Raw genomic sequence first — 24,335 nt, forward strand, 5'->3', positions numbered from 1 at the left:
TCCAATCCTTGGACAAGGATGGAGAATTTGATATAAAAACTCAACTGGACGCCACCCTGAGCTGCCTGCTGTGGGTGCATGAAGAGCTGAGAGGGGACATAGCTGGGACAGCTCACCCCGGATGATGAAAGGGATCTCCCACACTACATGGTATCATGCTCAGTATATAAAGCTGTGGGGAGAAGAGAGAGGGAGTTATGTTCAGAGTGATGGCATTTGTCTTCTGGAGTCACCATTATGTGTGATGAGCCCTGTTTTCTTGGAGAGAGCTGAATATCTGCCTGCCCGTAGGAAGTCATGAATGATTTCCCTGTTTTGCTTTGCTTGCGCATGCAGCTTTTGCTTTACCTGTTAAACTGGTTTTATCCCAGCCTACAAGTTTTCTCACCTTTACTCTTCCAATTCTCTTCCCCATCCCACTGTATAGGGAGGGAGCAAATGCCTGTGTGAGGGTTGGTTGCTGGATGGGGTTAAACAATGACAAGGGAGAAAGCATTTAGGCCAATAAACTTCAGATGAGATTTTTTTCCAACCCCAGTGCTTTTTGTTGCTACCATACTGCACACACTGGATGCATTGTCTGTGCCACAGAAAGAGGGGAATGAGTATGATTCACTTTTAGTTTCACGGACATCTCTTTGAAGTTGCTGGAAGAAACACAGATGACTTTAAGGTCTCGCACATCATAGCAAAACACCCACATCTGCAACCACGATTATGTAATGTTATTTGAGGTGTAGCACCTATCCTAAAATTCTGCCTCAGTGAAGATAATATATTTGCAGTCATTTTAGGAATATTAATGAAGAAAATCTGTCATTATTGGTGAAAAAAGCCTTCTTACTGGTTGCTTAATGCAAGACAGCTTCTAATAAAAGAACTGTATGCCAAATACTTTGGAAAATTCCTAGTAATACTCTCTCAGAAGAGAAAATTGTTTAAAAACATTAACCTTGTACCAAATCTGTTGTGGTTTAACCCCAGCCAGCAGCAGAGTCCCACACAGCCACTCATTCACTCCCACACCAGCAGGATCAGGGAGAAAATAGCAAGGGTAAAAGCTGGAAAACTCTTGGGTTGAGAGAAAGACAGTTACATGGAAAGCAAAAGCCATGCATATAAGCAAAGCAAAGCATGGAATTAATTCACTGCTTCCTATGGGCAGGCAGGTGTTCAGCCATCCCCAGGAGAGCAAGACCCCATCATACATAACGGTGACTCAGGAAGACAGATGCCATCAGCCCAAACCTTTCCCCTATTCCTTCTTCCCCTGCAGTTTTATGTACTAAGCATGAGGTCATACGGTCAGGAATATTTCTTTGATCAGATGGGGCCACCTGTCCCAGCTGTGTCTCCTCCCAACTTCCCAGGCACTCCCAGTCCCCTTACCAGCATGGCAGTACAAAAAGCTGAAAAGGCCTTGGCTCTGTGCAAGTCCTGCTCAGCAATAACAAAAATATCTCTATACTATCAACCCTGTGTTCAGCACAAATCCAAAACACAGCCCCATAACTAGCCACTGTGAAGAAAATTAACTCTACCCCAGCTGAAACCAGCATACAAATCTTATTTCCTGGAAGAGAGGATGAGTTATTTTTTAATCATAGTTTATTTTAGATGCCTAACTTTTATGTATAAAACCAAAATATTACTGTAATACAACTTGTGATAGATTCACCATATATTGTAACCCCTTCACATAAAGGAACAGATTAATAACATGGCAAGAGAACAGATGCTGCTCCAGAACCTCAACTTCTGAGTTTTATACTGTGTGTATTAGCTGGTAGACTTGAAAAAACTCCCAGGTGTTACTTCACAGCGCTTGCTGTGCACTAGCAGATAGAATATCTCATACTGAAAGTAGCATAAATGCTTCATGGGCCTTACACTGGGAAATGTCTTTTTTTTTTTTTTTTTTTCCTAGGAGAAATTAAAACCATTATGAACAAGAGAATATTTAACCAGCAGCACACACAGGGCAACTTATTTTTGTCTGGGCATGGATATCTCATACAAAGATATTTAGATCAGTTATCACTTTGGTTAGTATATTTTGAACTAGATAATGGGATGACCAAGGGTACTTCCAGACACTGCTGTGTCACTTGATCTGCTTAGAATTATCTGTGTCAACTGGGAATGACAGACACACAATCCCTCACAAACATCTCTTGTCAAGAGGCCTGACCCCTACACTGTAAATGAAGATGATGGAGCCAGCCTGGTTAACACGCGTGGCACTACTGGACCTCTTCTCCACTTTGATGTGCCAAGGTTTGAGGTAAGAGCCTGGCAATGCATGAAAGAGGGAAAGCTCACTAGACAGGCTGTGTTGGAAGCAGTAACAGTTTGTTCATTGATTTGAAGCTCAGCAGTGAGACCATGAAAGAGGATGCCCATGAGGAAGAGAGAATAAGGTAACTACTGGGAGAGATTAACTGATTCAATGTAATGACTCTGGAAGCTTTCATTTAAAGATCAAAAGACCTTATTTTCTCCACCACAAAATTTAAAGAGACAGAAATTAGTCATTTTCTCCCCATTAAACAGTTATAACCTTGGAATTTTTTTTCCTTCTTTGACAGCAGTTGGAACCCTGCAACTTAATTCTGAGCTATATGAAGAGAGGCATTGGCACATGCATTGCTATTTTACTGTTCAGGCCTGGCTTCAACAGTTTGCTTTTAAATCAGTGTGTTTGGCTTCATTTTATTCTCATTTCTCCTAGCTATTGCTTGTAACATCTACAAACAGAATGTAATAAATACACTACTGAGAGCTTTTCACTATTGGTCTCAAAGCACATCGTAAGTCTCAAATTGCAAATATTATTATTCCAGTTTTAGAGATGTAAAGACTAAATCTAAGAATAAGTCATGTATCAGAAAGAAACAAAACTCCAAACAAAGACCTGCTGCCCTAATTCTGGATTCCAGCCAATGTACTAGAGTCCTCTCTAGTACTCCCCAGCCCCCCAAAACCAGTTGGGAGATAAACTTCCTCCTAAGTTCTTATCTGTCTTTACAGAAATTATAATGGGATTCAGTCAAGAACCAGGATCATACCAGAAATGCAAATTCTGACAGAGGCCACTGATAATTATGCTCATACACTTAGCACATGAGTTACATCCAACGTCAGCAAGGACTACCACAGAAGAACAGCACAATCAAGTTTGCAGTAACAGATTGCTACTACAAAAACTTCTGGAATAGCTTGTGCAGTGAGAAAACTGAAAGAACATTTTTTATGATTATAAACACCTACACTAGAGTGTTTCAACAATATTAAAGGCAGAGGGATGATGCTGATGAAACCATGATTAGTTCACCCCACTATATAATCTGTACCAAATGTGCAAGCTGTGCAAGAAATCACAGTCCTAACATGTGGAAAACCTCTAGTGTGCAAGTTAAGGTTGTTCCTATGGGTGTTGGAATATCCTAAGTCACTGAAGCAGCACTTATGTGTCAAATGAACCAAGGTCTCACTGACCTTAGCAACATCACATGGCAATCTTCACACAAGGATTGATCGCTCCTAAACAATTTTCGCCAATGCACCAGGCATACCTGCATAAAACTGGAAGTGTGGTGAACAAATTCCAACCACCCTTTTTTTTTTTTCTTTCCCAGCATGAAGCTGTTACTACATCTCCCTTTAGCATACAAAACCTAGGTATTAGCGTTGTTTGTATTCTCAAAATTATATTCTCGGCTAACTGCAGACTGAAGTATTTGGAGAAGGAAACAGCAACAGAGAGTTTTAACCTGGAAGAGAAGAAGGGTCATCACAGCCTCGTTCTCAGTCACACAGTAACCTGCAGAGGAGAAACACTGAAGGATCATCTCACTGTTAGTCAACGACTTCAGTGACCATGGAGTGATCATCACTGCATCCGACATTCTGTAATCAGAAGCAACTTAACAGGGCAGCAAACGCTAATGAGTGAGATAAAAAAAGCATCTCCAGAACATGTGTCTATAACTAATCTTGTAGGAAGAAAAAGGATAAAAAACCCCCACATTCTTTTTCAAACTCCATCTACAGAGTATATTGCCTTAAAAGTGACAGCTGAAATCTTTCTCCCGTGTGTTTTAGTCCCAGCCTGTTTACAGAAAAACAGGCATTTAGCAGTCCACTATCCAGCTTCTGGGGTGATGAAGAACAGAAGATAACTATAAAAATAGGGCCTTGTTTATTTCTGTTTGTTCACTTGCTTATCCAGTTTAGCAATCAAATTTGAGACACAGCTACTAGAAAAGTTTATTGCTCTGTAGCAATAAATGATAATCTATTGCACTGAAAGAGTACAGATGGCAACTCTTGAAGATCCTATGGACAGCAAATTAATGACATTGTTCAATTTTTAGGGTGGAATATCAGCCTTGTTTGCTTCAGTTTCTTCTATACAAAGAAAAAAATGGCAGGTGAACTGCAAAGAGACTGTCATCTCTTTGTAACAACAAACGTGAATGACCATGGAATTAGAAAGCCTACAGCTCTTCCTCAGTCAGAGAAGTCATGAGAAAATACTTAGGGAAAATAAATAATCCCTGGAAAATCAATGACATGATATTGAATCAGTATGCAAACGCCCAAAAAATTAGAAAGAAGCATGACATTTCAATGCTACAGAATCACCATGGTCCTTTATTTCTCAGGCAACATATATAACATATCCTAAGAGAGAAGTCAATGAAATAATCATAATTTTCTATTTTTCTCATTTTGTACCTAATCAAATTACAGGAAGTTTCTGTAAATGATGTTATAATGAAAGAATACCATAGCACAAGAACTACATGACAACGAGACACTTATTCCATTCAACCATTCTCTTATAACCTCTTTAAGCATCAAAAAGGAAAACAATCCATTCCCCTTGAGAGAAACATCACCAGTATGTATAGATCACACAAACTTCTATCTGGAGAAAAAAATTACACAAAGAATGACAGGAAATGGTAGCAGCTTTGTTTCTATCAGTGGTCCAGCTGGTGGCACTGGTCAGCGAGGGAGAACATTATAGGCCAATGTGAGTCAGCACATCTCTGCTTAAGCCAATAATCAAGACTATAGCTGCCTTCCCCAGGTCAAAGTCCTCAAGAAAGAGCCCCAGCAGTGAAAGGGAATTGCTCCTGTCAAAAGTTATAAGTTCAAAGTTGGACAATTAGCACACCACAGTTAATTCACTGCAGTGTACTCAGCCACATAAAGCTTTTCCTGCACAAAGAACTCCATTACATAATTATTCACTGTGTAAATCAGCCTCTTTCTCAAGCCACTCAACCTAGGTACATTCCTGAATGTCATATCAGTGTGAAGTGTGAGATTGAAGCAGCACAGCAATTGCAACTCTCACAAGAAAAGGAAACAATTTCTTTTCTACTTCTGTACATTAGGGTATAGCAAATCTTGTGTAACAGGAATAATGTTCATGGCATTGGCATATACTAAATAAACGGCTTTTGCAGTTGCTGAATACCTCCACTTCACTTTGGCATTTAATCAACCACAAAAGCAGTTTATTGCGCATTATACTCCGCTACCATGAACATTATCAATTCAGCAAATATTAAAAAATATCATGCAGGTGTCACTGAAATGGGTACTTTAAAAATTATCGACAACTTTACACTTTCTGTTGCACAAAAGAAAGCGAGTTAAATGCTATGGAGAGATATTGGTCCATTCTGATTAAAATTAAATGTTAAAGGAGCACAGGCACATCAGATGTGTTTATGATGAGAGTGACCTGCTGTGCTGATATTTTCCTCCTTGCAGAGTGAAAGCTTTGGTCTATGAAAATAAGCTATATACTCAAGTGAGTACTATCCTAGAGCACTTTGAATTCTTCACATCCTCAAATCATTTATATTGATTCTATGACTAAATAAAGGGATGGAAATATGTTTCTCTTTTTTGTAAATTCTCTCTGTTTTCAGTAGAGGTAAATATTTGCGCTCATGGTTTAGGGATTGCTTGCACTGACAGCTGAAAGCCTCTATTGATTTGCGACCGTGGCTTGGTAAAGGAGCCTCTTGCTAATCTTTCCCACAGTGCCCTTCCAATACCTCCTGCTCTAACCTGGGAGGACAGCTCTTTCTAAGGCAAGACGTAATTAAACTCTCCTTCCCAAAGAGACAGCTTGTTTTCCACCCTCTGCTTAAAAGCAGAGTTACTGTTGTTGACACCAAGTAAGATAAGAGCACTGCACAGCACAAAGGATTCCACAAATTTGATTTGAATACTGCATAGATGACACATGCACTGCAAGTGTGGTGGGCTTGGTCTACTCAGCAGGGAAAGTATGTCTTCCTAGGATTCTCACTAGAGCTTAAAGGCATCAGTGTGAAGCAGTTCCATCCTATTTCCACACAGGAAACCTTGCACAATATTGCACAGTTGTTCTGCCTGTGCAAGTAGCATATTTCTGTGGCAAAGGGACACAGTGGGTTTGCAGGGCAGCTATTCAGATCTGCACCCTAGTTTAAGAGAGCAGGGCAGAAAACCCCAAACATATTGCAAACAGGTGCTACCTTGTTCTTGTATTCTCCCAGCACACAGCATGCAACACAAGACAGCCCCAGAGACACAGCACAGCCCACTGGATGGTCTCAGAGTCTTACTACTCTTGACATGAATTTGCCATAAAAGTGCAGAGAAGGAAACAACACCACCACCAGCAAGCTAATCCATCTGACAGATCCATAAGAAGACCAACAAGTAAGATGAAATCCCAGTGGCTTCCTCTGGTGCTCCCATCTGCAAACAAGCAGAAGGTGAGAAAACCACTGGTTTTCTTGTCTATTATCTCTTCAGTGATGAAGTGCAATTAACTTTTCTGCAACTAGAGCTTTGTTTCAATTTTTTTAAGAGATAATATAGAATAACAAAATAGAATAATAAATGCCAAACAAATAAATAATTAAATATCTTGCTGACCTGGATAAGTAAGAGAAATGTTAAGATTTTTAAGAAGTCTTGGAATCTTAGAAATCAGAAGTGATGTCCCAGACGTGGGATGCCCTCTGCACAGGAACTGTACCAAGTATTCCCAGCTTTCCCTCAATTATGATGAATATCAAATGGAACAACATTATGCAAAATAAAACACTTGATAAATACAAGAATTTATGTTTGTATGAGCAAAGAATACCAATGCTCTGTGCACTGAGAGAGAGAATTCAGCAGGAGAAGAGATACTCAGAAGAGAGTAATTTATAAAGGCATATACCTAAGTCACACATTAATTCAGTGCTGCCACCTGTAACTATTTTGAACATTTTAACTTAAATATTTAAAATTAATAAAAATTAACAGTAAAAATGAATCATGGAAATAAAATCATCCAGGCTTCAGCATCTTTGATGGAAATTAGTCTTAACAGAACAAAGAAGTATTTGTCTCCAGGTGGGAAAAAGCAAGCCTGAGATTACAAGAGCAGCAGCGATACAAAATAGGACCACTACTCATACAGGAGTTCATACAATATAGACACTAAAGGGCTTTAAAGAGCTTTGAATGTTAATGACAGACTGGGGTAGAACAAGGAAAAGAAGTATTGGAACTCTTTGGTAAAAAAGGAAACCAAATTTTAAAAGAAATGTTATATTGAAATTAAATTATTATAGAGTGTTGCTTGACTTCAGATTTCAGAAGAAACAAATGATCAAACTGACTTTTAGTATTGGTAGATTACTTAATCTTGGAGCTGAGCAAAATAAAATAAAACTACAACTGAATACACACCTCTGATCTCAGGAAAAGACATGCAGTAAAGAATGACACAATTTCTGATAACTCACAGGTTTTTAAATTAGGATTAAGTGTTGACTGCACTTGGAGAAATAAAAATATGGGTAAGATATAAAATTATTATGCTCTTATTACATTAACTGAAGCTTTAAAAGTTGCAGTGACTTGTTCTTTGTGCTTGAAGTTGTAGCCAGTCTGTAAAACCACAGTAAAATGTGGACATGTGTGTAAACACGCTATTGAACTAAAGCTACTATTTATTCATCATTGCAGCTTTGGGTAAATCCATGAAAAATGCTTTCCAATAAATTGTGGTGGATATTAAGATATATCTACAGAAGCACAGAGGGCAGGGTCCTGGAAGAAGATCACCAAAACCTTCAATAAGTGCTCTGGCAATTCATCATAATTACTAGTGGTCGATCGTTATTAATTCTTACAGTAATCACTGTACTCATATTGAACTCATTTGCTATTAATACAGAGGTAACACGCAATGCCTTAGACATTAAAACGTAATGTTAAAAGCTCAGGATTTTTTTGTCTAATGGTGAATAGTTTTTTTTCATAGCTTAAAATTACGTGTGAACAAAACAAAAAAAAATCAGTCTTGGCTTACTGTTGAAATTCAAGCCCTCAGACTGTTCAGACTGCATTGGTAACACCACTCTGTTTACCTTTTGAAAATACAATGTATACCAAAAATAATAAATCTAACAGATGAACTTCAATCTTATGCAAATGTCCTTTGTTTTGTGCTCTGGTGAGCAAGCTACTGTACCAATACTTTTGGCATTAGTACAAGACTGAATCCATGGAAGCATGTGTGTATTTACACAAAAGAGGCTTCTAAGCTACAAAAATCCCTCTTGTTTGGTTACACTAATTTCCCTTGAATGAAGTTTGTATGCAAGCCAAAACAATGGTAGTTATCCTGTCCTCTAGAGTTCATTCCCAACAGAACGATGTGAATAATTGAAAACTTCCTAGGTAGTCCTGTAAGACTGTTCTTTCGTAAATCAGGAGAACAAAAATGCAATTTTTTTCTTCATTAGCCATGAAAAAGATCTGATAATTACACAGAAGATTTAATTACATAAAAAAAAATCTTTTTTACTTCTTAGCATTTTAATGAAGTCTTGAAATTTTGGAGAAGGTAGTAGGTCATTTTCTGATCTGATTTGGGAGTTAAAAGTAATCATTCAAGTTTAATATTGAAAATACATCAGGTGTGTAAGGAAGAAAATGAGCTGGAATATAATGCCAGAGGCTTGTGCAAAGGAAAAAAAATGGAAAGGAATCTAACGCTTTTGAGCCAAAGGACAGACACTAATTATTCAACTACCCCTGCAGCAATGAAGTCTGTTGGCTCAGCCAGTAGATGTCTCTCTTAAATACACAGTTGCTACAAGGAAAACATGTCAAAGCCACGAGGCAACGAGAATTATTCCTACCTGAACTGAATATGGTCCCAGTGCCTCTGCATCAGGTGGCTGAACACCAGCAGGTCTTGATGGTCTAGTGGTAACTTCTGACCAGTCACTGCTGTTTGTGCCTCCATCAAGAGTGCTCATCAGCACTCTGTATTCAAATTTCTGCCAAGGGCTCAGAGCACTGCTCTGGTCAATGTAGCTCGTGGACTGACTGGGAGGGAGAGACACTACAGTTGATATTTGTTCTGTTCCTTTCACCCTCCTTTCTATTGTAATGTTTTCCACCACACCATTTGAGCGAGCAGGTGGTTGCCAGGATATGACCACAGAAGTTGGAGTATCAGAATAGAGCTCTGGAGCAGGAATATCCTCGGGTGCATCTGGAAGAGTCTGTATTTCTGGGGTTGCGGGTGAAAGAGAGCATCCTTTAGAAGTGCATCCTTCTACCTGAAACACATAGACAGTGTAAGGATGCAAGTCTTCTATGGTGCAGTTAGAGCTAGTTCCTAGCACTGTAGAATGCAGTTGACCATTTTGGTAAATATTATAATGAGTAATAATGCCATTTGGCTTTAAAGGATGCTGCCAGGTGATGCTTGCTGCCCTTGCTGTAACATTCAGCAGAAGTGGTGGATCTAAAGGTCCAGGTTCTGTAACAGAAAAAAAAGGAAAAAAAAAAAAAAAAGGGGGAAAGAAAAATTACTAATAGTCTGTGATTTGTAAAACCAGCATCAGCAAGAAATACTCATCAAATGATGCTCAAAGTGATGAAGTTCAGATCTACTAAACAGTTTATTTCTTTGGAAAATGTAAGCCCAGATATTCACTAAATGAATATAGCTCTCTTCTCAAAGGCAAGCTGTTCACCTTCCCTCCTCCCAACCTTCCTCCCTCCTCCTCTACGTCCTTTTTCCTCCTGTGTCTCCAAAGTGCTCTATCAGTGCTGTTAGCATGTGGAGAAAAAGTACAGCCTGGTATCAATATACACTTGCAGTTCTAGCTTTTGTTGATGTTTTTCTAGAGCGCCAGATACTAATTGCAACCAACAGCACAGGCATAACAAAGCTGTGTATTTTACAGCTCAGTAAGCCCCTACTGCATCTCTCATCATATATTCAATATTTTACTTCATTCTGTTTATAATTCTAATCCATTTTTTGCAATTTATCTACTCCCTGTTAATATTATAGGTGATTTTTTACTTCGACTGTGACAGAAGCTGCCGATTTAGCTCTTTCACCTACTGATAAATAAACAATGCACAGATCTGACCTTTAGGTTAACAGGTTTTATGCTTGCTCCACTCAGCACTCTAACTGATTCAATTATCATAAAGGTTCAGGAGCTTCCATGAATACTGAAAAAGACCGACCATATGCCTGCATAGGTGTTGTGGAACAGCAAATACTCTGCAGCCCTCCAGAGAAATTCCTTAATTGTAAATAATTTCACCATGCGACACAATCAAGTCACCTTGAATGCAAAACCCTCAGCCTGTGGAGGCAAAGTGTTATTTAAGCTTTACTAGGCTGCGTTAAATTCTGCAATTTGAAGGGCTGTTAAGTTTTTCAATTGAAATTTCATTTAAAATGCAGGTGCTTTTTATTATATTGAGGCTTTACTGCTCTCTAGGTACAAGCAAGAACATGGTGCAATAACACAAATCTGGCTCAATCACTGATCAGTAACAGCTGTAATTCCAGAACATTTAGCATTCTTATAAACCACATCCTGAAATCTATAAATTGCTACAGCAGATCAAGAAAATACTATATTCCCCCTATTCTGCCCATAGCAATTTTGACATTTATGAGATTTTTCTATGAACATTACATTTTACTGAAATCTTAAAAAAATATATACTTGGATTTAGTAATTGTTTAAAATAGAATTAGGTTTGGGGATTTGGGGTGGGGAGCAAAGTGGTGGTGGGAAGGAGGGCGCTAAGTTTCAAATGCAAAGGGTTCAAAAATGTAAAATTCATTAGTGATTGTGGTGATTGTGGTGAGTGTGCCAAGACTTCAGGACATACAACACAGCATATCCTGATTTCCACAGTAGCCAACAACACTATGATTTTAATTCCTGGTGTCCAAACTACAGGGAACATTATAGAAAAAATAACTTATTTCACAGGAAGTCAAACAATTCCTGATAGTTTTTAAGTGAAAAAAAGAGAGAGAGGGGGAAAAAGGCACCAAATAAATTCAGCATAATAAGTTACTACTTCTATATTTTAGAATAACAGATGAAGTCCTTGTTCTCCTCTCACATACAAAGAGAGGTAGATTGGGATTATTTCACTGATGTCTTTAAAATTGGTATAGAAAGGTTTTTCTTGTATTATTTTTGCTTTTAAAATTGAAATGTAACAGTGTTTTTCTTTCATTATATGATGCATCACAAAGCAACTCCATAAAGCTCAGCCATATCACATATCCTGCCCTACTCACGGTGATAATAAGGACAGAGTTCTGTATTTAATGCTTGTGTGCTCTAGGATTAATTTAGATCTCTGAATTTGCAAGTACAAAAGATGATCTGTTGTAAGGAGTAATTAAATTGTATTTGCATGTACTCTTGGGTAAAATCAATTAGGTCATAAGTTGGAACAAAATTCAGTCCATTATTTAGACTTCAATGAAAGACGGAGAGGTGGAGATGTAAATCTGAATTATATTTATATTCTGTAAACCAAAAATTTTGGGGGGGATGGATGGGAAAGAGAAGAATTTGCTTTGGAAATGAAGACCTTGAAAGTACATTGCTGTAAATTCTAGTTTAATGGAGAGAGGAGATGAAATATAATATTTATCACTGAACTACAAACTTGCATTTTATCTAATTATACCTCATAAAGAAGCTCTTTAACTGTGAGATTCTGCAGGAGGGGAAAAAAAAGGCCCCCCAATATTCGAGCTGTAAGGGAATAGGTAAGCCTTTTTACTCCTACTGAATAAGTTGCAGGCATTACAGGTGAAACATTCATGGTAATTAGTTGAACCTGAGCTTCAATTCCCACAGAGTTCAGACATATTCCTTAAGGACAATCTGTAATGTATGGGAGGAGCTGTCAAACTTAAACTTTGGGTCCCCCTAGTCCCTTCCCCCTCCCCTAAAACAGCGTATTTTGGTAGCTAGCATACCTACCCACACATTCCCTAGTGCCCTTTTAAAAGAGAGACTTTTAAGACTTTCTGAGTTCAAACAAGACGTTTGAGAGATGCTTAATTGGCCCCACTGGATGGGAAAGCATTAAATCCTGGTCCCCAACACTCATTTGGTGCAGCTTCTTTTTAAATGGCAAGCAGAATCATCTAATTCTATATACAAATCAACTAGTACGGTACTGCTTGGTTGAAAGGGTCACCACAATTATGTAAAACATGAGTATTAACTATAATTGGGATAGTTTGCTAATACAATAAAAAGCTCTGAACATGAAAAAAGTTATGCTCGCAGCAGTAGCTATCACTTTCTAAAGTAAGAATTCATGGATGAAATGACATGAAAAAGATGGTTATAAAATTTTAATGGAATGATAAAAGGCAAAAGTCAGCCTCTCAGCTGAATTCTTAAAATCCCTATATATCACAATCAGCTCCTTAACTGTAAAATCAATGTGGAGTATAACATGTTGTCAATGTGGTTGTCACTGGAGGGAAGACTGCAAAGTATGACAGCTACACAGCTCAGCCTGTCAATGATGAAAATAAAATCATAAAGCTTTTTACAGGGATGTAATTGTTTATAAAAGTAACTACTAAAAGTAACATGGGAACAGTGGGCATCTTTTTTCTTAAGTTTCTTAGTTCATATTTCAAACCATTTCATTACAGTATTAATGCTAGAAGGTAGTTTCACTTTGGCAAATGAAATTGTCTTTTATGGCAGGCTATTTTGGTCATCTACTTCAAAAGTTCAGACAACTTAAAATGAAGGCACAAACCCATTATTACTGTTTTTTAATTCCATGACTAGAACCACACATTTGTTTACTTGCTGTGAGTTTTGGGAAGCAAGGAGCTACACTCTCATGGATGTATTTCAGGGGAATATACATTTACATTTAATATGACATGTACTAAGACATGTACCTGGACTACTGCCCTTTATAGCTAATGAGAAATACCTGATTTGCTGGCAAACTCTCTCACTAAGCAGAATCAAAATTCTGCGCCTTTTACTCTTGAATCATTTACTCTTTTCAGGAACATGGACAATGAAATTATGCATATTAACAAACTGTGGTGTCTTTTATATACTACCCACTGTACCCAGCAGAAAATCCAAATTGTGTAGCTCTTGACACAAGGGAGCACAGAAATCTTTTATCACATCAGATCACAGAACTCAAAAGTCATTAAGCTGTTCATGCAATGACATGCGGTCCATATGAACCCGTTCAAATATGTATTAAGAGCTGCCTTTAGAGTATTCAGGCTTTTTGCCCTCTACTGCTCCAAATGTTCCATTGCCTCCAGAATTTCAGTTCTACCAGTTAAGAAACTTCTAATTCCTAATCTGTAGGCATGTATTGGCAGTTAGTACTACTTATTATACGATCACATTTCTTGAGCACAGGTGACCACATTCAGATCAACTATTTATGGACCAGTTTATATGCCTAAATTATTTGGTCCTAACTTACATAGCTAAAATAGGAGACTTGTCTTCTCAGACAATAAATGTAATCAACAGAAAAAGCAAGTGCTTCCAAAGGTTGTGAACTGCATCATTTACCCTCCTGTTCTGCATTGGCTATCTCTATTTTCTACCTCAGGAACCTTTAAGAGAGTAGGGCTCTTCATCCTGGAACCAAAGCTTTGTGGTAAGCACGCCAGAGAAGTACACCACAGCACTCAATATGATAGGAATAATGCTTCCCAGATTTGACAAGAAATAGCTCAGCTGATACATTCAGTTGATACATTGCAGGAGCTATTGGTTTTTTGGTTTTGTTTTTTTTTTTTCTCAATTGTTCTTTTTGTCTCTAGCAACTTCAAAAACGCAATGATTTCCAGTGACTACTGTGTACTTTTGACATTATTTACTGTGAATAAACACTGGGCTGGTCTATAATTTCTTTATGTATAAAAGAGATGGACTTGCACTCACTTATGTAAGAAATAAAAAATTAGACTGCCTGCTAGGCAATCTAAACTCGCAAAATCTTCACTTTCAGCCAGTGCAAGCCAGGCCCATTTAAAAGGACTTTTTTAAGAGCTCTCCATATTGGAGTTGTACGCTTACCCAGGGAACTGAAATGTAGCCAATACAGAGAACGTGCTGGTGACTGAGATGTCCTGCTCTATGCAACTCCCTGGGCTGCAGACAAATTCTGGGACATCAAAGGCAAACAAAGTAACTGGCAGCTTTTCTTTAAAGTAGAGATTGTGCAAGCTCAAAACTTGTCCAAATCAAGATGGATTTTCTCAAGCACTATAAAAAATGCCTCTCTCATTTGGGAGCTATCCCTCTGATCAAAAATGACATCATGTGGATGCTCCCAGCCAAGATAATTTCGTGAGTTTTAAATCTACACTGTAGGAACACAGCAGCTGCCGTTGAGCCAGCTTTAGGTAGCTATAACCAACATCTCTGCTACTGCCCTCTGAGATAGTTCAAAGACTTGCCATATCTAAAGGGAAAACCTAACTGATATCTTCTTTTTTTATATCTAGAAGATTTCATTTTTATTTCTGAATGCAATAGAAAAATTTCTGCTCTCAGTTCAATGGTACAGACTGACCTCTCAGTTCAGTGGTCATCACACTGATTGCAAGAGAGCTATCTTAAATTTACATTCGAGTTACTGAAAGCAAGCTCTAATCTAGAAACTTCATCACCTGTTTCTATTTGTAGATACTCTCTCAGTAAATAGTCTGATGCTATACTGACCAAGATCACTGGAACAATCATCTTTTATTAACGCATGTTTAGCGGGTTTTAAAATAATCAGAGGTATGTATATTATCTGTAACTCTACTGACTTTAAAAGTGGGTGTGTTGATTTACATCTATTGCTGTTGGGTGTATGTGCACAAAGACACACACACATGCTTATATTTTATTCCTATAGATATTTTATGCTTTGGTGAAACAAAAAAGGCATATATTCTCTGAATAAATTTCAGTAAGAACATGTGTACACACATATATTTCAACGGAGTAAGAAATATGGGAAATTTCTACTGTTAAATTGTACTTTAAGCAGTCAAAGCCTATTGGTGAGCAGGGCCAAGTGTTGTGTACTTCTGCAACAAACTGTCAGTATAGGCAGTTTTACAAGAAACATGTTGAAACCTTGACAAAAATACTGCTTAGACCCAATGACAATCATTCAATCTTAAGCAATTGAGTTGAATATCCTTTCACAGATGGCAGCCCTCTACAATGACACCAAAAAACAGTGCTCTGTCACCACTGAAAGTTGGGTGGTGTTTTTTTTTTTTTTTAAATTACAAGGGTTGTTGGATACTGGGGATACATCAGTATATATTCTTTAGCAGCATTGATGCAAACGGAGAAGGACATTTTAAGGAAAATAATTTTCCCCTTGGAGACATGGAGTTTATAGTGAACTACAGACATTTGCTTTAAGCCAAGAAACAAGATCAAGCATCATTGAAGAAAAGAGGAGTTGTTTGTCAGTCTCAAAATATTTCAACTGCATAAACACTGGCAAAATCATTATACTTTCATTTTCCTAAGTTTCCTTTGGCAATATGTACCTTCCATACTAACTCAAGGCATATTTGCAGCCAGGTTTTGCAAAGGGTATGATTCCATGCTCGTGCACAAAGAGCATCCAAGTTCTGTACAGCAGGTGACCTACATGTCCAAAAAGACTTTACAGGAATGCATCTCCTGTGCAGGTTCTCTGCCTTATCTCAAACTCCTCAGAAAAGAATTTTAAAATTCTAAACCTACTGCTTTGCACAAAAATAATTTCAATAGTACGAACTAGTGATGCCTTATAAATGTACTTCTGTGCTCCTTCTGTCTGAGAAGAAACAACCATCAGACCAGAGCTAAACAATCATGGCAATTTGATCAAAACAGTCATAGGAGACTGGCTGCATTTCAACTATGAATGTAGACAAGTTCAATAATATTCTATCTACTTTTGTTAACAGTTATAATGAAATAACTAAATCTCAACAAAGATTTCTACAGGTAGATAACACAGCTCCAGTGTCTAAAGACCAAGTTCAGAACTTACGTTTATGAGGTAATTAGTTATATAATTTATTAATGTTGTTGAAGCATTTATACCATTGGAGCTTAAATGAATTTATCAGATAAATTTCCATTGTGAATCATTTGTTCAGCTTCAAAGAAAAAATGTTTTACAACTGTGGGAACACAGATATTTTCTTCAGGGTGTTTTCTCAAGATAGACAGCTGTCTATTTAGAGAAGGGACTAAAATGGAGTCACCAGGACTGAATATTTGCTACAACAATTGTATATGAGCATCAGGTTGAATTTACAGTCTGAAATGTAGATCTCGTATCAGTATTAAGAAATGTAAGTCCACAAGGCGTGGTGTGAAGGCTGAGAACACAATGAAACACTCCCAACCCTCACTGTCTTTTTTCTGTTCAGAATTACCTAATTTCTTATTTAACAAGATATAACAGGAAAAAATCTCATTAGAAAATACTTAATTTCTCTAAAAATTGGTGTCATCCATTACTGATTGGGGAAAAAAAAAAGAAAAATAAAGCTACGAATATAATCGAAACCAATAAATTTTTCCCAAAAGCCTGCAATTAGATATCCTGCCACCTTGTAGGAGAAAATTAATGGCTCAGTTTCTTTAAAAAAGCTGGAAATTATGTGTTTTCTATATGTATTATGACCAAACAGCTCAAAATTTGTTGTAAGTTTCTTCTTACACATTGAATCAGGTACAAAATCCTACCCAGTCAACTAACTGGTTGTACCTATATACTGATACCTGTTTGTTAAATCAAGGGACTGTTGAACAAATTATGTGGAGTGAGTCTGCAGTATGCAGAACTATTAAAAAGGAAAGTGATGGGATTAACAATGACAAACCCAGTTTGTCCAGTAAATCACTACTTTGAATTAACAAAGATCACTGGAAATGAAAAGTTCTGTTCAGCTGTGGTACAGCTTAAGTATTCTCAACACAGAGATAAGGGAACTGTCATATACTATTAACTTCAACTTATTTTCTCTGATATGACTGAAATCAGAATCAAGTCCCTGAATATAAAGGAATACCATTTACAAAGCTGTACTTACCAGTCTATCTTAAACTAACCATATATGAACTACATACGGGGGGATACTATATGCAGAAATAAAATACTGTTTCAAAAATACACATGTAAATATTCATATTTTTTTAATGAAAATGTAAGACAAGAGATTCTTGATCCCTTAGGAGTTATTCCTCTAAGTTAGTATTACAGAAGGAAATACATAATTGCTATTTAACCCAGAAAGCTAGATAACTTAAAGAAATTATGTACAGTGGCAGCTGAACTGTTACTTATATTTTCTGCTAAAGGGAGTTAAATAAGATCCTTACTGTCCTCTGCTGTAGTCATTGAAGTCCAGTTGCTATAAGTACTGCCATAACCATTGGAGGCAACCACTCTCATTTCATACTCGGTGTATGGCTGAAGGTCTCCAACCCTGTGTTGTAAGGAAGCAGTAGGGCTGGGAAGCAAACTGCAAAGAAAAACAGCACAAGTTACATCATAAAACATCCCAGCACCTAAAGAAAGACTAAAACATTACATCTTTTAACAAAAGTAGCCACCCTAAAGGTGAGCCACATTCAAGATAAGGGGACTTTTCTTGTTCAGCACTTGTCGGTGGTCTCGCTATGGTCTGCGTACTCTAAAATGTCACCAGCAGAATTCCTCCGCCGCATCTGGAGTTGGTAGCTGGGCGCGCCTGGGGCGTTGTTGCGAACTGGTGTAGACCAGGCAACCTGAAGACTGGTCGGAGTGGCAGATGAAAGCCTTGGAGGCATCACGCCATCTGGAGCTGTTGAAAAACATGGATGAATTAGAGCAGAGAAAACCATGGAGAACATATGCCACGTGGAAACAAAATGCTCCATATACTGGAAAAACTGTTCCTCAGGATCAAGAGTAATGTTAACATGGTCCATTTAGTTTAACATTTTCACTACTGAACAATGGTATTTCCTAATTTTCTTCTTTTCAACACAGTTATGTGAATATCATTTTGCTAAAAGCAAACCTCCAAACACCAAAAGTAATTCAGAAGCAACATATTTTCTACCACCTGTTCAAATATTATCTGCTTCTCCTTGTGCCCAGCTCTGCCACCCTGAGAAGCTAAGGAAATGCCCACAGAAATGTTACAGAGCAAGAGCAAAATTGAGCAGAATTTTTATCATTCAGATACCTTCTTACCCTTATAGATGAATAATAATTTAAAAGAAAACAGAAGAAATTTTAAGAGAAGAATGTCTTTGGGTAGAAATCAAAATAGATTCACTGAAATCTCAGACTCTAATCCACTGTTTTGTTAAGGAAATTAATTTTTATGAAGTCCAAGGAACTGCAGATCAAAACATGTCAGTAATGATATCACCAATGACCTTTAACTGCATGCAGTAAAAAGAACTATCCCAATTTGCACCTGAGAGTTTATGGCTTTTTTTTTTCTTTAGAAGAAATCAATCTGTTGAAGAAACTTCCTGCATATAAACACATCTGGAACTTTTACATATAATGTAAAGCTGTAGCCATAGCTCTGTAGCTCTTTTCCGGAGAGTTAAAATACTGGAAAGTTACTGCCTTTGTAATTTAAACTCTTGTATAATAGTTTTGCTTTTCATGGTCCAGTAGTTACTATTTGCTTTTTTCCTTTGGTCTTTCCAACAGAAATGTTTTCAGTTGCTGTTATTTTCTTCTTCTCTCTATTGGAAAAAACCAGTGTCTCAGATTTGTAACTTAAGTTGTAAGCCTCAGGGCATAAGTTGGAAGTTTTAAGATGAACAACAGTAAACTTACAGTATGTTTTATGATTTTCATTTACCACCTGCATATGAGCTTGTTACTGGGAGGAACGAAAGAGACTTTGGGATAAACAGTCTGAATCATTCTCTCCCTGTAACAGGTGAAAGGATGCATTGACTCCAAAAAAGAAAGTCAGCAGTCTTTTATAATAATTTTTTATTTATACTACTATATACATACAGAGATTCATGAACTAGGATCTGACATTTTTACTCTGATAGGAATACTCTGATAGGAGTACATACTTATACATAAGTACAATTTTTCAGCTCCAGCTCCACGTTGTATTAGGTAGAAAGGCACAAGACAGGCCCCATTCCAATCTAGATGCTTATTCCCTTTACTTTAAATTAAAGGTCTGCTAGTTCTCAGGTTCCAGTAAATCCCAAGTAAACCTGAAAATCCTCCTGTTTCCAAACCCAGAGGATCTCTGAGATTAAGGTAATTCATGGTCTGCAAATCCATTGCCAACACCTTCAAGGCCAATCAAAAGCTTGTGAGCACCTCAACTCCGAGGGAAGAAGATGGCTGATTTAACTTAAACAGCCTCCAATAATCCTCCAGCTGAGCCATCAAAAACAAACATCTGCACACCAAATGTGTCTGTATGAGAAGTTCACTCTCACATTAAAATGAAGAACATATACTTACCTCACTTAACATTGTTCTGTTTAGCAGCAACTTAAATGATGTTGGATTTAAGTTGTACGATAAGAGGTTTTAAAACTTATGGATGTAAAGTACAGTACTCACAGATAATCATGAATTATTTTGGTATTCTTTATAAAGTGATTCCTGGCAAATAGAGCCAGCACAATAAAGAAGACACAATTAACATAAAAACTTGTAGTAGAGGGTTTTTAAGTATTTTTATAAGCTGATACCAATGGGAAAACTCAATATCGCTTCAAAGCAGGGTACTACCTCATTTAAAACTAAACCATCTGCAGCCTAAAATGCACCAGAAATTCTATACAGTAAAAAACGCTACATCTAAAAATGAATCTAATTAGCTGACCTGTAATTTGGCCAGGAAGACAAAGTCTACATTGTTATTGAAGAGACAGTGCGAGCAACTCACTGAGGAGGCAAAAGCGTTAAATTTATTTCCAGTTCTGTCAGGACACATCACTTCACCTTTGTCTTTCATATACCAATCTGTTAAATGGAGATAATAACACTTATCCTTCTTTGTAAAGCTCTCTGAGATCTACAAAGTAAAAGCTCTGATTAAGCTTTATGTATGTAGAGAGGTGGCTATTATAGCGACACAGGAACGTTCATCAAAAAACAAAGATGTAGCTGTCTAAATGTCAATAACAATTCCACAGTGCGGATGTTATTTTAATGGCGTTAGTAATCTCAGCTAAATGTTCAAATCTCTTCTACCAACAAAAGCACAGCACAGGGAAGAGCAGAAAATTTGGACAAATCTCTACTGTGGAAGTCGACTGACCTGTAGAACAAGCCAAGCCCACTACTTTCAAACCAACATGTTAGAATATACAGAAAATTTATTTATTTGAAAGACTTCCTGTAGCCCACAGGTACTGCCCTCAGCTATGCACCAGCAAGTGTTCTCAGCTCAGTACTTCCAAAGGAATGGGGTAGGGGGGCAGGAGGGTACAGCAAATAAATTGTCAAGTCTCTGCTGAGTCATAATGAGAAAGGCACTCTATTAAACTAATCACGATTTGCTCATTAAAACTACAGAGCACTTACCCCCAAAATGGTAATTCTAATTTGCACACAAAACATCCTCTGACTATTTCAAACACTCCTCATCATCAAGGTCTTCAGTGTAACATTTCCCTCAGCTTAACCCTTTTTATCCAATCCCTATTCCCAAGAGACTCCTTACTACCCAAGTAATAACTAGCAACAAGCAATAATTCTACTGTGAATTTCTCAACAGAAGAGCTATGTATCTATCAGCTTGATATATCATCTTTAAGATGCAATGTTGCTCAAAAAACTCCCCTCAAGCTTTAATATGACCCTCAGGGGGCAAGCACTCCACTTGCAACCTACTGAATCAACATCTAGCCCAGTAAATCCTCACTTACTAGGACAGAAAGTCATGCTTTGTATACGAAGAGACTACAAAGGCAGAATAAAATATTTAATCAGATGTCAATTCTAATCAAAGATTCTAATTAAACAGTTCCACAAAACAATAAAAACTGAAAACTGTTTCAAGATGACAATGATACATTGTTTTCTAGATACTCAGGTACATGCAAATGGGTCAAGAAAGATCCCATCCCTGCTCAGCCAGTAATGTGCTATGCAGCCTTTGAAAAGTGTTTCAACTTCTTGCCTCAAGTTCCTTATCTTAAACAACATATGCAGTAATGGCTTAATTATTTGTTTATTTTAGGACAGCAAGCATTGTGTGAAATGATTGTGCTTAAATGTTTATTCCATGCTGAAAGCTTATTTTTTTTCTGAGAGGTATTCATTATATTTATCATGAGGATTTATCTGAAATGCAAATTTTCTGAAAGTAGATGACTGGGTAGGGCTATAAAAAGGTGAACAACCACTAGGACAATACTAGATTATTTAGTCATAAAAATATCTGTACTATTAATCTTTCATAAGAAGAAAAGCCAGGAGAGCTGGATTACATACCTATCAAATTGGTGCAAACTCACACCAATTTTTAAGTGATCACTCACTACTTTTAACAGTGATCAGATATATCTGCCCCACTATATCCATAATATCTCCAGACAGGCAGCTAGAAGAGTTTGGAACTATGTAAATGTAGCTCTACAATCTGACACATCTGCATATATAAAATATTTGGCACAGATGATACCTTTGTACCTTATAAAATATAGTTCGTATACACAGATGCAAATGGTAACTGCAGGTATCTAACTACAGAGGAGGAAAATAGGCTTTCCACAGTTTGTCCCATAACAGCAAGGAAAAGTTCCAGTCAGACTGCCTTTAGATGAATGTCTCGCTCTGTCATGACTACTCTTCCTCTTTTCCAGGTTCAATTCACAAACCCCATTTCTTTATCTCATTGTAGTGCTTGTTCAGATACTCCTGATTTATTTTCTATTTTAGGTGCCCATACTGAGATCATCTCATTATGGCACTTTTTATGGCAATATGTTCTGCACATTGACATTTGTTTCTTCTGATTTTCCCAGGTATGCCTGTTATCTAGTTCTTTGCTCAGTCCAAATAATTCCAGTCATTGCATTCCCCATAATTCTCAACATGGGTATGTGTTTTTGTTTCATTTCAGTGAAAGACAGGCCATGATGCTGGGCCATATGTCATCACGAGAATGGCATGCTAGTTATAAACCTTTATCTCCTGGCAAAGCAGAAGATTGCTTTTTTTGTTTCTTATCTTCACAAGTTCATTGAAGTTTACTCCAGTTTGGTTTTTAACCCTCTTTTCCCAGTTATTTTTCCTTCTCAGTTTATTGTGAATATAAGCAGTTGGTTTTGGTTTTTTTCATTTAATATATATGTTCAACCGTGTTGTTTTTCACACTCTCGATGACTGGATTATTCTTGTATTTTCTTTCTAATTTTATAATTTCACTGATGTATGTTTTCAGGTACAGTAATATCTCCATCTAATAATACATATACCAAGGACAACACACCCCTATTCAACATGCAACCATGCACTTGGAAACATAAAATGTGAAAGGTTCATGGTGGCCTTCTTGCTTTCCCTTCTCTGGCACATTTGGCTTGGGAAGAAAGGAAGCTGTGTTGGGGGAAAGAGCAAGTAGAGAGACATGAAGGAGTAGCTTAAAGCCTTCATAAACTTCAGAATAAATCCAATCTTTAACGTTACTTGTACTCGTAAGGCACAATATCACTGAGAAAAATAAAATGTTTGAAAAAAATCTAAAATTTACCTGTATCTGAATTGATTGTGTAAGCTCTAACTGCAGGTTTTCCTCCACTTGGACTACTTGGTATTCCAAGTTGCAGAGTAAAATTTTAGTAAGGCCCTAAAAATCAACTTAGGCTTTACTCCGTGACCTGTTCAAAAGACAATTGTCTTTTGAAATCCTAAAGCAGGCTTACTTAGTCCTCACTAATACTGTTCTAGATTTAAAAAAAAACAAAACAAAACAAAACAGAACAAAAAAAAAAAAAACAAAAAACACACCAAAAAACAACCAACCAAAATCAGACCTCTCCCCTCCTTTTAATGAACTTTCCCTCATGCACAACATCAACACCTGCAACCTGGGCCTGAGTATCAAGTAAAAATATGTGTAAGAGATGCTCAGTTCCTAAGTGTTATATTTTACTGAGGTCAGCACTATTAAAATGTCCCATAGATTTGTCACCTTACCTCTACATAAGAAGTAAACTACCTTCCTTCCTCATGCTAGGTAGAAGTTTGTCCATCTTACTCAGCAAGAACTTTACTAAACTCTAAAAGCTACAAAAGAATGCCAATAAGCAATTAGCTGAATGATTAATGATTTTAATACCTGTAATAAAGACATTGGTTAGAATTTATAACTGCCCAGTAAAACTAATTATTCATCAGACTGTTTAAAAGGATGGCTAGCCAATAACTGTCATATAACAAAATTAATTTTTTTTAAATACTATGAGGAAAAAACACAAGGAACAGTATTACAAAATCAGGCAGAAACCGCAGTTAAACAAACAGCTCCTGCTGGTTAACTGTGACTCTGGTTTCCAGAAAATTAAATATCTCCGTGAAGTAGCTTTGAGAAACTACCAGATCTGTCTCTTTTTATATACGGGGACAGATGTGGCAAGAGCAGAGGGAAGAAGGTCCTGTCTCTCTTCATGCAACAGCTTCAGCTTCCTGCATGAAGCAGCTTTAGAGATTAATTCCAGAGGATTTTTTTTTTTATTATTATTATCATTATTGATAGGGGGGTTGTAGCTGGTTGTTTGGGGCTTGGGGGGTCTTTTGGTGTTTTTTTTCTTTTTTAAAGGAAGATAGTGAAATTTGACAGCATCTTCAAAATCTTACAGCTTCCCTAATATCTGGCATCAGAGATCTATGACCACAGGTAGGTACAGTAGCTTCTACACTGATGGAAACATCTCTGGTGAGAGTTGTTGCCTAAATGGCTG

General features: G+C 37.3%; 1 protein-coding gene across 1 annotated transcript in view; it reads right to left on the reverse strand.

Moving 5' to 3' along the window:
* LOC114060902 (usherin-like) overlaps positions 1 to 24,335 on the reverse strand; it is a 316,442-nt gene that overhangs the window by 120,905 nt on the left and 171,202 nt on the right. The window contains exons 27-29 of the mRNA XM_027890772.1: positions 18,076 to 18,226; positions 17,763 to 17,905; positions 9,219 to 9,847 (exon numbers count right to left, since the gene is read on the reverse strand). Of these exons, the coding sequence (XP_027746573.1) occupies positions 9,219 to 9,847; positions 17,763 to 17,905; positions 18,076 to 18,226 (923 nt within the window). The remainder of the gene's footprint in view (positions 1 to 9,218; positions 9,848 to 17,762; positions 17,906 to 18,075; positions 18,227 to 24,335) is intronic.

Source organism: Empidonax traillii, unplaced genomic scaffold (assembly GCF_003031625.1).
Source record: "Empidonax traillii isolate 1590-97213 ecotype Southwest subspecies unplaced genomic scaffold, ASM303162v1 scaffold296:size1881848, whole genome shotgun sequence".
Taxonomy (NCBI): Eukaryota; Metazoa; Chordata; class Aves; order Passeriformes; family Tyrannidae; genus Empidonax; species Empidonax traillii.